Here is an 18,017-nt window from a genome sequence, read left to right on the forward strand (position 1 = left end):
CTGACGGTGGGTACTCAAAAGTTAAGGTTCAGCACACACCACTTACATGGTTAGGAGTGAGAAACTGCACCAAACCCCATATGACTCTAGTAGCTTTGGCACCCTCTCTGCTACTGTCTTACGGGGACTGGCATGATGTGGATGACTGCACTGCAGTTAAGAAAATGATTTAAATTGGTGCTGGTATCTGAATTCCTTCCCTTCCTGTTTTGTTTTTTTTTTGTAGGGGTGGGGTGGGGTTTTTTTTTGTTTGTTTGGTTGGTTGTTTTTTTTCCTTCTGTTTCTGTAATGTAAAAAGCCAAGAGGTTCAAGGTTTTTCTTTTTTAATGAGGACTCCGTGGTTGCTTTGCTCCCTCTGCCACTGTCAAGGACCAAATCATCTAGAGAAACCTAGGTTATTTAAAAAAAAAAAGAAAAAAAGTCTTTATCAGAAAAGAGCTGAGAGTTTGAGCATTGAAATGATACTGTGAATGTTTGAAACACTTTTTTTGGCAAATGTCTGCATTTTTGCGGAGACATGTTGCTATGGGAAATGAGATGGCAAATTTTGTCGAATAATTTTTGTTCTCATCTGTTACTACAATACTTATTTTAGAAGAGGCAGCCCATCAGCTGCTGAACAGCCATATAACCTTCTTGGAGGCAAAGTTGATTTTGATGCAGTAATTGGTTTTGTGAATGCTTGTTGCTCCTATCAGTTTTTGGTCCAGTGACAAAAAGCAATATCCAAATAAAGGATTTTAAAATTATAGGTATAAGAAAGAAGTGACAATTTGATAATCCTCTCCAAAAAGTAAAATATAATAATACCCATTTTTTAGCCTTGAATGCAGAAAAGACTACCTTATGTTCTTTACCTGTCCATCTTTTGCCAGTGAATATACTTTGACAAAACCAGCCAGTCTGTTCCCTGTAACGTGAAGTATATCATGTGGCTGGCACTCCCCCTGCAGCTCAGTTGTGCATTTCCAAAAGAGAAGAAAGCATCTGTATCATTTATTCCTTTGCTGTTATGTGCAATTGAAACCTGCTCAGACAGAAAAGGCTTCAAAACTAAAGCTGAGTTGCTTTTGTCTTTGGTCCCTTCTTACTTCCTTATCATTCCTATGTTCTGTTGCAGCACTTTTTATCTCATATAAAGAAAACAATCAACATCCATGACTGCCTTTTTTCTTGCAATTAAAATTATTTTCTTTTTGTGAGCAAGTTCTCACCCTAACACTTTATTTACATAGTTTCTGCAGCTATGTTTCAGCAATGCAGTTCTTCATATGTTTTGTGTAATAGTTTCAGTTTTCCTGTCTTCCAGTTTCTTGTTTGTTATATAAAAGTAACTGGTATGTACTCTATATTACTCTTCAACTCTCACAAAGATCAGCAGGAATTTTTAAAAATTTATTTCTTCTGAATGTGAACAATATTTTTGATATGGTGCCAGTGGCACAAGATCACAGTGCATCCTAAGAATGTCCTTAAGCATGCGTCAGTATTGATGTGATTTGTTGTGCTGTATTATGTAAGGCTGTGATACATGAGCTCTATTTCCAATCGATGATCTACTAAATGCAAACATTACCCCTTTGTGTACATATAAACAGTGTCTAAATAGCAGTGTGCAATATGTTAACCAAATCCTTAAATAGTACATTTTGAAAACAAGAATTTAAAAATAATTACATGATGATAATTGCTGTAAGTTGTATGCATTCCATATGCTAGCATACATCCACGTGAAAATGGGGTATGCAGTTGTAGGTATGGTTAAGATTAGGCTCTCATGCTTGCTGAGTATAAAATATTCCCTCCTATGCATTGTGGGACAGTTTGCAGCATGGACAGCTGGGATCAGCTGCTTAAAAATGACAGAAAAATCATATTCTTCTTGATAGTAACTCAGGCAGGTCTAGAAAGAGAAGTTCATTTAAGACAAAATAGTGGACAAGTGTCAACATTGTTACCAAAATACAGGGGAGAAGTATTATTTACTATGATGAAATAGTACTGAGTTGTAGGCTGATTTACTGAGTGAAAGTTAAAGTACTTGACTTAAGCAGCCAAAATATTAATGTAAATAAGCATGTTGTTTGACGTCTTGTTTTAAAGGCCTCGCTGGCTTCCATTCCATGCTTCCTTCTATGTTGTGTGTGGCAGGCAAGGGGAAGGTTGTGCTTGAGCAAGTGTGTGTAAATACTCTGTAACACACAGAGGACTCTTCTGAGGTCTTTCATTGCTGGTTTTGGATCACCAAAGTCCTCAGCTTGTGACAGACTTTTCCCTTTCTTTGCCTCTTTTCTCATAGTACAGTAATCTAAGCTTGTGACCCCCAAAATAATGCATAGAATTGTATAGCTGATATGCTGTTTCATTTCATTTATAAGTAACACTGCAGAAGCTTAAGACTAAAACCTTTTAAGTCAGTCTTCTAGGTATGGCACTAAAATACCTAGCTTCTGGCTAATTTTTTTTTTTTTTTAACTAAATCAGGAAATGGCAAACATTTTGGCACAAAAACAGCTTCGCTCCATCATCTTAACTGTAAGTATATAGTTTTTCAAAGTTATTTTTCACTAGCAGAGAGAAAAGGTGACTCCAGTTTTGGTGCTCAGAGGTTTTATCTTAATATATTTTAATTGCACTTGTATTTTGATGTTTTGAAGCCTGTAATATACAAGATAAAGGTTTGGTTGTTGAATGGATTCAAAACTGATTATCAGACAGGGTATTTTCCTAGTCAAATAAGTTGTGGTTTCTTCATGAAGATATAATACTGAATAAAAGAATAATACCTCAAGCATTTTCTTCCCATGGAGAATGTGAACTTTATTGTGCAAATGAAGGGATGTCAGAGGAATTTGTAGCAAGTCGTCTGTTATAAGGTTTGGAGCTGATGACAGCTGGGCAAGCAGCACAGAGCTTTACATCTTGCAAAACCTCTGTGTTTTTCGGTTCTACAGATTATTCTGTCTTGATATAAAGTTGCACACAATTTGTCACAACTTGCACAAAAGAAGCATGAAATGTAGCTCAGAGTAAATTTAATGAGTGTAATATAAAAGACTTACATCTGCTATCATGGAAAATCAGAGGGATTTTGCCTTTGACCTTAGAATAGATTACATCTTCAAGGGAACAAGGGAAGGTGCTCTTTCTCTGTTATGAGATACTAGGCAGTGTAAAACAAACCAAACAACAACCAAACAAGCCCTCACTGTTCCTCATTCATTATCATAATTTCAATTATGCATACAAAAAAAGAGAATTTGTTTCAGAAGGCATATTTTTATACTGCTTGTGTGCATAAGAAATTTGGTATTAGCATATGGATAATATTCTTAGATGTTCATTTACTATCGTAAAATGCTCCAGTGCCTTTTGGCAGACAAGTTCTTTTAGTCTCTGGAACTGTACAATACCCGTTGCTGTATCCATCTCCTACTTGATGATGCTTTCCTTACGTACGCTCTGCTGTGTTTAGTGATCTGGTTCTCTTTCCCATATAGAACCACTTGGTGTTTTTTGGCACACCAGGGATTTCTGAATTGTCCATCAGTTTGGTATCTGCTTTCAGAATGGGATAATTCTGCACGTGTGGGGCATTGTATGCTAATGTATTTCTAAGCAGTCTTCCTCATACAGAACAGAGTTGTCTGGTAGAGGTAGGATTGTGGTGTGATGTTGACTGCTGCAGCAGTAGCCCTGTTATATCACTGTATTCGCTGGTTGTGTTTGCTGCCTGAATACTCTTCTGCTCAGGCAGCTACTCTCGTAAATATTTTCTTAATATACTCGCTTTTTTTTTTTTATACAGAGCTCTAATGCTCTTGGTAAGGAGTTAATAAGTGACTTCTCACTACTGATTTTTTTAATGCCATTTCTCAAATACATGCACAGGCTCTATCTAGTGGCTAGAAGGGGAAAGCTTTGGTGCATTGTTATTGTAAAGTCCTGTCCCTTAAAGTTACTTACATAGTACCTAAATCAGTAGCATTAGTCCTGGTTTGATTTTCTTTTTTTCTGGAGCATACATACACTATTGCATAGCAAACATATACTTGCAAAAATGGAAACACCTGATTGCACCTAATGTAATTTTCTGATAAGATGGCATTCACCGGAGTCTCTCTTTCTTTGCAGCATGTTATCAGGGCACAGAGGGCCATCAATAATGAAATGGCACACCAGCTTTATGTTCTGCAAGTACTTACCTTTAACCTTCTGGAAGACAGAATGATGACAAAAATGGATCCACAGGATCAGGTAAGCATCTGGCGTGATCTGGTCGGAACAGGAAGAGAACAACTGCTCATTGCTGTGCCTGAAGGTCTTTATGGAGGAAAAGACACCGCTAGGAATGCTTACACAAGCTGTTTGTTCGTTCATTCATTCTATCTCTCTCTCTCTGTGAAGCTGGGTTATGTCTTCTGGTTGTTAGATGATATACTGGCTATTGCTGTCCTTGTGCACAAGTACAACAAAATGGCCCAGCCTTTCTCCTTAGCATGTAGATCCATGAACTGAATTTGACGTCATCCTGAGTAAAACTCCGTGCAGCAGTCCAGCATTTGTTTCTTTTGGTTAGTTCTCAGAAGCAACAGAGATGTATGGTCCTTCCTAAAAGTACTTCTGTAGAGCTAAAAAGAATGTTTCAATGAAAACTATCTGGCATGCTAGAGTTGAAGTTAATTTGTGTTACAATAAAATGCATTTTTGTTACTGGGAACCTATATAGTAGTTAATTTGTTTATTGCTTTCTGTGGCCAAACACCAGCTTTAATACTGTTCATTGTGCAAAAAGAGATACTTATTCCTCTAAGAGATTCAAGTTTAAATGTAGAGTCCATAAGCCACAGAGAAGATGTGTTTTGTTTCTTTATTTTTTGTGGCCTTCTTTTAGGCCCTGTACAAGGAGGAACCTGATTTCATTTTTAAGCAGGAGTTGTATTAAGACTTGCTGATAATTTGGAGAGGAGGAGGTGTGAGAGCAAAGTGCTCGTAAACATAAGTAACCTCATGCTGTAGGATTTTACCCTTCCTGTTTCTTAAGTTTGGGGCAGGAAAGTTTGACTCTCGGGAATGTACCCACAGTTAACTAGTGTATATCTTCATAAAGAGTGACTGACACAATGTTAGTATTGATGATAGGGTGGTTATCCCTGTCTTGAGACATTTTTAGCGATGTGTAACTGCAGTAATTCCTCTCTTGCCCGTTTCTGTGCTAGCAAAAATGGACAGTTACCAAAAGGAATGCAGAGTGCTGAGCTATTTTGATTTCAGCCAGCAAAGTGCTTAAGTATCAGCTTAATTTGAAATGTGTGTGATCTTTTGGCTTCTGTGGTTTCATGCCTGTGATTAAAATTAAGTGTGTAATTAGTGGCCTTGCTAACATTGGTCCAGCTTCTGGAAGTCAGCACTTAGGCATCTGCATGTGAACTCCACAAATGTGAGGATCTGGGAAAATGGGGACCACAAAGTTGTTCTTGCTGACTGTCTCTCCGAGTATGAAGTGGGGAATTTAGATAAAGAAAGGCTGGGCAGTGGAGGGAATACAGTGATTTGAAACAGCTTTTGTGGTATTGATTATTAAAGTGAGAGGTAAGTTATTTTAACCAATTTTTTTAACCTTGTTTTTACATAGGCTCAACGAGATATCATATTTGAACTCCGAAGAATTGCATTTGATGCAGAATCTGAACCTAACAACAGTAGTGGCAGTATTGAGAAACGCAAATCTATGTATACTCGAGACTATAAAAAGCTTGGATTTATTGTGAGTATTTTTGTGTGGTGGTACACTGAAAGTGGGTGAGTGCATCTGTTGTAGTACTTCTTATAATCAGTCACTTTTCTTACTTGGTCTTCTGGCTATTTCCTACAAGGGAATAGCTTGCTTTTTTTTTTTGTATTGCAAATCCTGTTAACCCGAAGTGACTGCTTTAGCAGAAATTGGGGTTAATTGGATGAAATAACTACCTGAGGTTGAAGCACATAGTTTTGCATGAAATGCCATAATTAAAATCTAACTTTTAATGATATTTTGGATGAACAAGCATTGTCTAATGCATCTGTGGCAGATATGTAAAGTCATTGTGCTCTGTTAGTAATAATGTGGACTGATGAGCACAGTAAATACGAGGTAGGACATTATGGTATTTACTTGTAGGGTCTTGTGCTTTGGTTGCTCGAAGTCCTTTCATCCAATTGGAGTTCTGGTCCTGCCTGAAACTGTGTTCGGGAACAGAGCACGATCTTGCTAAACCGTTGCATACATTTATATTAATGATTAACATATATTTTTCCCCCTCTGGAAACAGAGCATGCACAAATAAGCTGCAATTAGTATCTTGATTTATTGTTTACTCTAGGTTAGTATGCAGTTTTCTTCCTCCTTAGGTAAAATTGTATGCTTCATGTCTTTTGTGATTCATTACTTTGCTGTTGGCCTGGCAAATACACACTGAATATAGTACAGTAGCCACAGTTACAGACAGAGGGGTTTTAAATGCTCTTGGTGCAAGCTGAAGCTTGCTGTCCAGTTTGAGCTCTCTGCTCAGCTCTGTGGTGTAGGGCTCACCATTACCCAGTTCCCTTGTGGTTTTGGAAGGAGGCTTTCTGGATTCTGATAGTTGTTTTCATTACTGATGAGTGAGGAGAAATTACTGCTGTATCAGTGCTGTTGTATTTGTAAGGAGTTGTAAGTAAATAGACGGGAAGGGAGGAACTTGGCATTTTGGGATTGTAAGTAAAACTAATGCTTTGAAGAAGCTTTTGAAGCTTGATTTTTTTTTTTTTTTTTTTTGTTGTCTGTGAATCTGTTCTCAGTTCCTGTGCGATAGGAGACCATTGCTATACCAGCTTATGAGATTGGTAACTCCTATGGTGAGACAAGTAGAGGACTTTGTGCCCTCAAGGCCAAAACTAAAAGAAAATGCAGGCCCTGGCTTAGAGACAAATGGGCTGGATATAGAGCCTCCAGCTTGTGGTGAATGGTAACAGAGGTGGGGGTCACTGTCATGGGAGGAGGAAAAGTAATATAGGGATTGTGGCATATGGAGGAATTTAGGAGATCAAATTTAAAACAATCATTCTCTAATGGAGGCTGATCACTCTTGGATATGTGCTGCTCACTCTAGTTTTATGAGGTGTTGAAGGCACTCAGCTCCCACAGCCGTCACTGGCACCAAAGTATCTAGCAGCTCTGAAAATCTGATCTTGCTTTCTTAAAGCTGGAGCTGGAAAACCTTAAGTGTGTAATGGAGCATTCAATAGAAGCTGAACTGGGAGTAGCGCACAGATCTGAATTCCAGTCCTATTTTTCTGCTGCTTAACAAGGACTAAATATCATTAGTTGTGCAGGCTGGCACTAGTTCTTCCAATGCTTTTGTTTGTCCCACAGGATATATTTTGATTCTGCAGAGCTGGAATTATTAACAGCAGCATGTTTTAGGTGATAGGGTTGTGAGGAAAACACTTGGTGTAAATCAAAACGTGTTACTGTCTTGTCTGAGTTTGCAGGAACTCTCTTGCTGTGCCTGTGTAGCAGGGACTTACCCATTATTTTCATTACTCTCATTTGGGCTGTTTATTGGGAAGCCTACTGAAAACACTGCAACAGTTGTCAAGGGTAACTGCAGCACTGCTTACTATTTAATTATGATAGCCTTCCACAAGGGAGTGGGGAGCAAGAAGTCTAGGAAGGAATGAGAACTGGGATCAAAGCAATGAAGAAAATGTGGGGATCGCATAATGGGAGATAAGAAAAAATATGGGGAAGTGAGCTGTCAAAGGAGCACCACAGGAAAAGCCCAAATGGAAGGCAGGTCGTCCTGCTATAACAGTACGATGAGGCGATGTACAAATAATAAAAATGTCAGTAGTGAACTGTGAGGAGGGTTATTCTGCTCTTGTATGGAAGTTTGACTTTGAGCTAAGAGTACAGGTGACGCTGCATGTACAACTTTTCTCACAGCTGAAAAGGAATTTGACCTTCCTCACAGAGCGGGGGAAGGAAGCAGGACCTGTTGTGAAATCTGACTGGTGATTGATCTCCAGCCTGTCATGTAGGCTGTGCTCTGACTGCACTCCAGGTAGCCTGTCTGCCTTCACCCCATCTACTTCTTGTCAGTCCATCATTAAAATGTCTTCAGTGCAGGTAGAGGGATGCATTAGCAAACTGATCTCTGCTCTGAATAACAGGAGGTTTCTTTTTCCCCTGTTTTGGTTGTGTGGCACAAGAAGAAACCCAGCCACATAGGAGGCTGCCTTTGAATGCTGTCTTCATTTCACTGGTGTTGGTGGTCAGGATACTATTTTCTTGAACTGATTAAACGTTCTTTCCAAGGGGGAGAGTAAAACCATGTTTAGCCATCAAGTTGTTCCTGGACTGCTTGTTCTCTTTCTGTATGTGAAATGCAAGAATCCTGTTCTTTTTTTGCAGCCGTATCAAAAAGCTTTGCCCCACTACAAATGTAATGTCAACAAGAGACAAAGTTCAGACATGGTTTCAGATGTTTACAATATCATGGAACCTACATCTAGTTAAAGAAACCACGAGACCTCTCCAGATGGTTATGATGACCTGTGTGAAGTTTATTATGGGCAAAGAGATTTTCAGATGAGACAGTCTTGAGGAGATTTATTAAAATGCTGATGAATACAACAAAAGATGACCCAGTTAGGAGATGTAAGATACTTTCCACCTATTGAATTATTGTCTGAGTCAATTGCAAATTAAATAGCCTGAATTCCTTCCTTCCTCACCTTTTAAAATCTCTTTTGGCAGAGGAATCCCAACCAATGCTTATCACTGACAATTCTTGTAGTAGAAGTAGAGTCTTTTAAACTTCTAAATAGTAATGTAGTTCAGTGTTAGAGATATTTAAAAGATAAAGCCACGTATATTGGTAATGATAAAATCCATCCTAAAATTCCTGATCTGTTCAAATGTTTTAGTTTTGTAAAGCTCATTGTATGTGAAACTTCTAAAGTTTTCTTGCATTTGAGTAAACTTAATTTCCATAACTGAGGCAGGCAATAGAATGCAACTCAAGAAACTGATATCCTGTATATTTTCATCATAATTCTTTAAACGTCACTAACTGTCATTGAGAAGTTGTAGTGAATGTGTTTGTTTAGAGGCAGATCTGACCAAATTCTAAGAAACTTAAATAGGTTAAAAAAATGGAAAAACAAACAAATCTCATCCTAGGACAGTTTTTCTTAAGTTTGCAGTTTGTAGAGCTTCTGGGTTTTTTTGTTTGACTTCTCTTCAGTAAAATAGAAATAGTTTGTATGAGTGCAAAAAGTCAACATGGAAAGTGATTTTGTAATTCTGCCATGCCACACTGGAATTTATTAGTGTAGCAAAATAAAATGTGGGTTAGTACAGGAGATACAAAGTCAGTGAGGAACTGTCTGATAAAAGATGACAATTAAAAGGGAAATTAAGTATGGTGGGATGTTCTTCAAAAGTCAGGTGTGGGCTTGACTTTCAAAATATTAGTGGTGGTGACATAAAAGAGTGAATATATGCTGATGAAATCTTCTGGTGAAACAAATTTGGGAGCATCTGTGAAAGAATCACCATGTCATTCACAAATTAGATAACCTTTTGGATTAGAGAAATAGAAATGTAATTTTATTCAATGATACAAAGTGCAATGGTGTTCATTTAGGACCACTGGCAAGAATGTCTTCTGTAGGCAAATATCTAGTCTATGGGAAAAGATAAGAGAGATTGTGCAATGTAGACAGAAAGAAAGTCAAATGTTAAGGTAAGCTATATCTGGAAAGATATTTTCAGAGCAGCTAAACTGTTAAGGCTATTTTCTGCATTTCTGAGACATCATCTAGAACACTGTATAATTTTAGTTACCTGTGTAGTGACTTGTGGACTAACTAAATGCAGGATGAGTGCAGAGGGTGAGTCTCGTGCAGTGATGAGGGAGATGTCTTACAAGAGTTGACTTAAAAAGCTTGGCTTGTTCAGCCAGCCAGGCTGAAGGCTGTGGAAATATCAAGTGTACAAATGGTGAGAGGGAGGAAGCCGTATGTAAGCTAAAAAGCAGTGATGGCAATCCAGTTATGGAAAAGATTTTTAATTGAAACAATGGGGACAAAATTTGTTACTAGTTTAAAGATGGAGCTTGATCCTTTATGAAAAGGCTTATATACTATGTTTGACAATGGTGGATAGAGGAAGCAAAACACATGAGGACTATGTGGAAAAAAACCAAAATCAAGGTTGCTTAGAGAAGTCTGAAGGGAGCCATGAATACTTAGGTGGATAATGACTTAAATGGCAGCATAGCTGATTTGTTAGACATTGCAAAAACTTTCTAATGTGAGGAGAAGCAATACCAGAATAGATCGTTTGGAGGAAGTGTCTTCTAGAGATCTCTGGAAAGAAACTTCAGAAATAGTTGAGAGTAACTAAAGCATGCCTTAAGCTCCTCAGATCTACATTCTGCCTCTGAGACTTCTTCCAGACTTGTTTTTTTCTCTCCCTCATGTCCCAGATGAGCAACTACTTTGTTTTAGCTTTTGATCTTATTCTTCAAAAATCCCTTGGTTCACAGCACAATATCCAAGTAGCACTCTGAAGATAACCACCCATGAGAAAACTGAATGGTTTTTCTGTGGTGCTTCTCACTGTCTCTTTGAATAGTTCATTAGCTGAAGCCTAGGGATAGTGCTGACCATTTAGAGATGAAGTGAAGGTTTTCCCCCTTGAATTTTCTGGCTAAGGAAAGATGCTCAGGACTTTATTTTTTGGAATACTTTCTGCTTTCCTCAGTGCATGGCTTCTGTTACACGTGTGAGTGTTACTGTCTGCAGAGCTGAGTGTATCAGATCAGGCATTTGGAAAATGAAGAATGTACAGTTAGTAACTGTCCTGTACCTTACCTGTCTTGTGGTCAGTCTTAAAGTCTCCTTGTCTCTAGACACAGCTTTCTCACCAAGCGAAATCTGTGGCTGACTTAACTGAGAGGTTTGGCCTGAAGTTTCCACCAGCAAATGGGAGGTACTTGTTCAGGACCTTACCTTTGCAAGCATGAGCGATCTATGTGTCAGAGTGACTGTAGTGAGTCAGGGTTGGTTTTTTTTTTCCCCAGAGCAGGTGAAACTTAGTCATTCACTATAGGGAATGGAGAGTCCTTAGGTTGCTGTGGCCAAGAATAACTTAAGACAAAGTCAGCAGCTGCCTGGATAACTATGCAGCATGATTTATTTCCCTTGGATCCATTTTTCTTCTTCCTGTATGTTTATTCCTGCAGCCATCTCAATTAGAAACACTTCTCAGGCTCTATTCTGTATGACTTCTATCTCTTCGACATATTAGAATGATTGTGCGCAGTAACCTTCATGTCATGATACAATCCCCAGAGGAAGTACCTTCTCTGCACTGAAAGGAGGAGGTTATCAGGAAAATAATTTGTAATCATGTAATTAATAGTTTGTAATGATTACCTGCAAGAGGGGCAAACTCAGATGACTGCAGCAAGTGATGACATACTCCAGCGTTTAATTGCTGTCCTCTGCAACCTATCTAGTAGAGCTCTGGTGTGTCTAATTTTCTCATGCTCACTTGGAAGCTGCTTGTCCCCCAACTTTGTTTTCATGTCATGCCCTACAAGTGTCTCCACCCCAGCCCCAGGATTTGGGAATGGAGGATTAAAGTTAAGCTTTGGAAGAGGGTGGGGGGAGGATGCTGTTTTCATGTTTCTTCTTCAGTACCCAAATTATGTTAACTGGCAATGAATTAAATTGACTTTCCCTGAGTCCAGTCTGTTTTGCCCATGATGGTGACTGGTAACAGCCTCTTGTCCTTATCTTGACCCACAAGCTTTTTCATCCTTTTTCTCCCCTTGCTCTGTTGAGGAGGGGAGTGGGTGAGCAGCTGGGTGGGTGTGTGGCTGCTGGCCAGCGTTAACACATCACACCTTCTTTCTGTGTTTTGCTATGTCTGTCTTTAGGCTGCTTCTGGGCTCGCTCCCTGAGCCATGGTAGCTCAGAGGCTCCCTCTTTTCTGTATTCTATTGCAGTCTCCTTGCCATGCTGTCTCACTTTCCTTTTTGACTCCTTATCTCCTCTGGCCTTTCTCCATTTCTTTCCCTAGTCTTCAGTTTTGATTTCCCACTTCCCTTGGGCTCTTTGTTCCATTTTGATCTCAGGTTGTATCTGTTTCCTTCCAGCATGTCTGATCGCTGATCCCCATTACCTCATTCATTCAGTCTCCCTGAATTTCCTCTTTTTCCACCCCCAGTTCCTCCTCGTGATGTGGTTCTGCTCTGGGTTTTCCCTTGCCTCCCTCTTTCCACCGCCTCCTCCCACCCAGTTTGTTCCTCCATCAGTAGAAAGCCTGATCAGTCAGCTGGCTCTCATTTCCAGCCTTTGCACTGAAAGTTGACAGGACTTTCTAAAAACAGACCCAAATCGCATTTTTCCTGTGTTTTGTTTTCAGAAATGGATGGACTGGGTTTAGCTGCATGTTCCAAAGATTAATATTTGCCTCAGCATGGAAAATTTCGGTTGCCATGATAAGTGCTGTCCAAGCTGTTAACTGAGAACAGGATCTAGTAATGGGAAGCATTGGGCAACTGTAATAATAGTCAGCACTATGAGCCCTACCTCTAACTGACCTATAGACAAAATGCTTTCCTTTTCATTGTTTTAACATAAAGTGGGGGGTTCTGACTTTAATAGCTCAACCATAGCTGGATTAATTTTTTTTCTAAAGATACGGTGTTACTTTTTGCTTATTATTTTGGGCTGTGAAATACTTACAACCTAGTTTTGAAGAATTTAAGTTAAACTGATTTATTGTAACCTTATATTAATGACAAATTATGACTGCAGATTTGAGGCATGGGTTTAGTGGGGATTGTGTGTGTGTGTATTAAAAGAAAGTTCAGATTTCTATTGATAGAATGGTAGTAGATTAATTAGATTGCTGTGTGATAATCATTCATCCTGTATTACTGAGTCTGACAGAAAGAAGTAAAGAGTCAGGGTGAAATCACACAGTGAAAGGGCAGTGCACAATTCTAGGTAATTTGCATGGTGTGGATTAGTGGTAGTCAATTAAGCAGTAGATTGAGATGGGCTCTAGAAGGGAAAAACTGAGCAAGACTGGGGTGGGGTTTGGATGCCAGGAGTGTTAATAGTCCTTCAATTCCCTGGAGTTACTGATGTCAGCTAGATCTCTGAAGTCCCTTTGTTCCAGCTGGTCATCTGGATTAATGGTAGCAGTCTGCCTGGCTAGGGAGGATAAAACTTTCCTAGGAGGGACGGTGAGAGGGAGATGGAAAGAAGCAGACCCCATGTGATGCATTTACTTCGTTATTCTTGTTGAAGACCTTATGATGGTCATCCTTTTTCTTCCTAAGAAAAGAAAGCCTGAGTGTTTGAAGTCCTACAGCCTTATGAATTGTAGGACTGGGAAAGGCCTGAACAGGAAGCTGAAGTTTTGTGATTTGGTGACTAAAATCTGGAACTGGTGTAAAACGCTGAAAAACTCATCATAAAGGTTTTGAATGGTCATTTTCAGCTATTTTGCTTACAGTTCCCTGATGTTTTCTTCTGTTGGTGATACTCTGCAGTGATGGGAGGTGTTGCATTGTTTATCCTTTGGAGAAGCTTTTCAACTACAATAAAAGTAATGCTTTCTTGCATTCAGATTCTCTTGTTGGCTTTGGCAGTGGTAGAGGAACATTTTTAGAATAATACTTGTAGGTGTGCCAATCTAGATCTGATCCTTTTTTAAATTTTAAATTGATAAGATTTAATCATTGGCTTAATGATAGAACAGCAGAGATGACAGATTGCCTGTACTGCTGAAAACAATGTGTAGTTTTCCATCCTCCTCCACCCTCTCTACTCCCACAACCCTCTCTTTCCCTACCTACTGTTTCAAAACTTGTGAAATCACTTGTTGCTGGGAAAAAATCCCCAACAGTTTGAGAAGATTTCCTTTTGCTGAGCTATTCAGATATGCAGTGGCTGAGGCTGCTTTGCCTTGACCCTTAGTTTAGTTGCCATATTTCTGTATGTAACAATGGCCCACTCTAAAGTAAAATCCTTTGTCATTAATTAATGATAGCTAATAATTAAGCACCATGCAGCAGAGCAGAAACCACGTCTAATAGCACTTCACCAGAAAGAGATTCTTCTTCTTGCCTCTCATTGTAGTACATGATTCATAGATTTGAGTGTCCTTTTATTTAACAGAATTAAATTCGCAGATGGTACAACCAGAAAAAAACACACTGTCTGCCCTTTGGCACTGAAATTCCCTTAATACTGAACCAGTGGGGTAAGACAGGAACGTATATAGCATTTTTTCTCTCATTTTAACCCTTAGGACCACTTAGAGGTTGCTTTTCTCTGTTGTTTGCAAGCTTCACTCTCCATTCTGGTGTTCAGTTTTGAAGCTGATGTTTTTCAGCGGGTGTTTAGAAATAAGCCATTACCAATTTATTCCTCAGGGTAAGTTTTGAAAGATGAAGGCTAATCATACATATTTATTTCTAGGTGTTATGAGAGAGTGTAGTTGTATAGCAACTGCTGCTTTCAGGGTTTGATCTCCTTTTAAGTAGGCAATTGGAGATTCATACTACAGTATTTGCTTTTGTAAACACTTATTTGGAAGTATTTGGGACAAAACAGAACTTGAGGACCAGTTTTGTCATTCCTGTTTTCAGAGTAACATTTATCTGTATAATCCTGTTGCTGTGTATAGGAATATCACAAGAACAAGATTGAGTCACTGAGAATAACAGCCCAGGACCTAAAGTAATAGTGATCTTAAACCAATGAAAACATCTAAACTGATGTAAATGTTTGGAATGCTTGTGTATTTTATTAATATTGTGTGCACCAGAAGTGCAGCACCACTTTGTACTAGAAAAGCAGCAAAGTTGAATGATTTTAGGAAAAGGCAGAAATAAGATAGTCATTAAAGCCTTAATTCATTCCCTTCCATCTTTGTTACATTTAATTACATACGTGTGCAGTATTTCTTCTGTCTGCCTCTGCTTTTCTTCTCCTTTACACTTTGCCCTGTGTTTCTGTCATGATCTTTTTCTCTTGTTCAGCCTTAGGCTGATAATTACAGTTCTCCTTCCCATCTGTCTTGTTTTCTACCTGTCGTGGTTTAACCCCAGCCAGCAACTAAGCACCACACAGCCGCTCGCTCACTCCCCGCCCCCCCCCGTGGGGTGGGAGAGAAAAATCAGGAAAAGAAGCAAAACCCGTGGGTTGAGATAAGAATGGTTTAATAGAACAGAAAAGAAGAAACTAACAATGGTAACACTAATAAAATGACAACAGCAACAATAAAAGGATGGGACTGTACAAATGATGCGCAGTGCAATTGCTCACCACCTGCCAATCGACACCCAGTTAGTCCCAGAGCGGCGATCTCCCCGCCCTCACTCCCCCCCAGTTCCTAAACTAGATGGGACGTCCCATGGTATGGAATACACCGTTGGCCAGTTTGGGTCAGGTGCCCTGGCTGTGTCCTGTGCCAACTTCTTGTGCCCCTCCAGCTTTCTCGCTGGCTGGGCATGAGAAGCTGAAAAATCCTTGACTATAGTCTAAACACTGCTGAGCAACAACTGAAAACATCAGTGTTATCAACATTCTTCACATACTGAACTCAAAACATAGCACTGTACCAGCTACTAGGAAGACAGTTAACTCTATCCCAGCTGAAACCAGGACAGTCCCCTACCACCCTTGCCCTCCTTCTTCCTCTAAGCCTCCCCACTCCCAAATGCCTGACTTTGACCCTTTCCTCTCACTATTGCTGTGTGCCCTTCTATTTAGTTACTCTTTCCACTTCATTCCTGGTTTGCTTTTTCTCTGAGCCTTGAAGATGGGGTCAGGGAATGCTCAGGACATGCAGCGTCTTCAGAAAAAACTGTGTGTGCTCCAAAGAGACTTGTTAAATTCAGTTCTTTCTGAGGTTTTTATAATGTGGCCAAATGTAGCTTACATTCCAAAGGAATTTCAAGACTGACACAAGAACAAGTTTTTTACTAAACTAGATGTTTTGCCTGCATAGCATGGGGAGGTTGGAGTTTCTTGTCAAAAGAATTGTGTAAAAAATGATTTAATAAGAGCAATACAGTGCTTAGTAGAACATTCCTAAAAATGATCAAATAATTTGTTAAAGCTTGCTAAGGCATTTGAACCTAAAGAAGATGCTAGGCATTCTGTCCTAACACTTAAGAGTTGTAAAGTATCAGAAGCAAAAGAGTCTAAAAATGGAAAGTATCAAACAACCTGAACTGCAGGTGGCACAACCAGTTTTACTTGTAATTTAAACATCTTTCTCAGGTTTCCATTTGCTTTTGACATCTTGCTTCCCTAACGTTTCTGTGAACATTGCTACTCAATAGATCTCTGGCAGAGCAACAAGTAGAGGTACTGCAGCCCGTACTAGAAAGGTGAACAAAATATGTGGACTACAAGAAAAAAAAAACAGAATGGAAGAGGAAGGAAATATAAATGAACTGATGATGATACTAAAGATATAACTGAGGGTTTTACTAGTCTACACTGGCATTTGGAGGAGCTGCAATCAGAAAGCCCAGTTGTTAATTTTACAGTTAAATTTCCTGAATCTATATGGAGATAATTCAGTCTGAAAAGGGATTTTTTTTATTTTATTTCTGATAAAAAAGTCTCCATTTCACTTGTTGAAAAACAAAGGAATGTTTTAATTTTATTAGCTTAATATTTTAGATTATTTCACAGTATGCAGCTCCACATGGCAGTCTCACAGAATGTTTTCTAAGTGAATACTTAGAAAGACATACAGTAATACCATATGTCTGTCAGGATTGTTTTTCTTTTAATATTCACCTGAAGATAGAAATCCTTGATTTACTGTCTTTATATGGCTTGATGTTACTTGGGAGTACAGCTGAACCTCATTTTAAAAGAAAGCTGCTAACTAATTTGTAATACTGTGCAGCAGAGGGCACTGGCGTCATACCAGATGTAGGTTGTTCACAGAAGTTGTTCAACAGCTCACTTGCATGGGTACAGAATCATTTCAGCCTTAGAGAGAGTAGAAATAACTGTTCTGGGCTGTAAATTCCTATTTCTCAGGTGAATGCCAGCAGATGTTTGATGTTCAGGATAAATGATACTTCTGGGGGCAAAAAAAGTTACTTAATTTGGCTTGCATGTTACAGTTTGTTATACAATGCACTGTAAGTAGAGTTTCTTTTCTGTCTGACACTTACTGGTGAGCTATTTTTTCCCCCTCAGTTTGTTCCTGCGTCTGGGAGTTTTTCAGCCTTGTGTAGGCCCTGTGACAGGGATGCTTTCTTGCAATCTGGATTTTTTAGGTTTTTTTCCCCAGCAGTCTCTGCAAATCTGTAAAAGGTGACATTTTGTAAATGTAGTTAAAGATCTAATCAGAAAAACTTATGTTTGGTTGCCAGCTCAGGCCATGTTCTGCAAATGTGAGCAACAAAGCACCAATCTCTGTCCAAACCTGAGAGGCAGAAGTACAGAAATCATCGAGGTGCCACGCAAGCTTGCTCTCACAGCCATCCTGTGCTTGGTGCTGTTAGGTGCCCATAGGTGTGTAACTTATTGCATTCTCTCCCGTAAGCATAGTTTCATAGTTTTATGTTTGCCATAAACAAAACATTCCACAGTTTCATGTCGTGCTGTGTATTTGGTGCTAGGCTGTGGAAACGTGGGACTGTGTTGGAAATAGGATTGCTGCGCATAGAGCGAAGCACTGCACGCTGAGGTTTGCAACTTAGCAGAATTCATGCTGAAACTCCACTCTCTACAATGACATCTAGATTTGCTGATATTCAAGGCAATGTGTGGCAGGTATCTCCTCTGGTATAGCTTAGAGGAGGGTAGCCCCCAGGATTAGCATTTGATCTGCATATCTCTTCCGTTGGGCCACTGAACCACTTTGAGCAGTGTGAGGAAGTGCAGGTAGATGCCTGCTGAGCACAAGCAGGGGAACGGCTTGGTTTCCTTTCGGG

The 18,017-nt window shown here is 39.3% G+C and overlaps 1 protein-coding gene across 4 annotated transcripts in view; it reads left to right on the forward strand.

Moving 5' to 3' along the window:
- ELMO1 (engulfment and cell motility 1) overlaps positions 1 to 18,017 on the forward strand; it is a 322,964-nt gene that overhangs the window by 115,985 nt on the left and 188,962 nt on the right. For all 4 annotated transcript variants that reach the window (XM_075056741.1, XM_075056732.1, XM_075056760.1 and 1 more), the window contains 3 exons: positions 2,485 to 2,535; positions 4,135 to 4,257; positions 5,636 to 5,767. In XM_075056741.1, the coding sequence (XP_074912842.1) occupies positions 2,485 to 2,535; positions 4,135 to 4,257; positions 5,636 to 5,767 (306 nt within the window). The remainder of the gene's footprint in view (positions 1 to 2,484; positions 2,536 to 4,134; positions 4,258 to 5,635; positions 5,768 to 18,017) is intronic.

This window comes from Buteo buteo, chromosome 2, assembly GCF_964188355.1.
Source record: "Buteo buteo chromosome 2, bButBut1.hap1.1, whole genome shotgun sequence".
Lineage (NCBI taxonomy): Eukaryota > Metazoa > Chordata > Aves > Accipitriformes > Accipitridae > Buteo > Buteo buteo.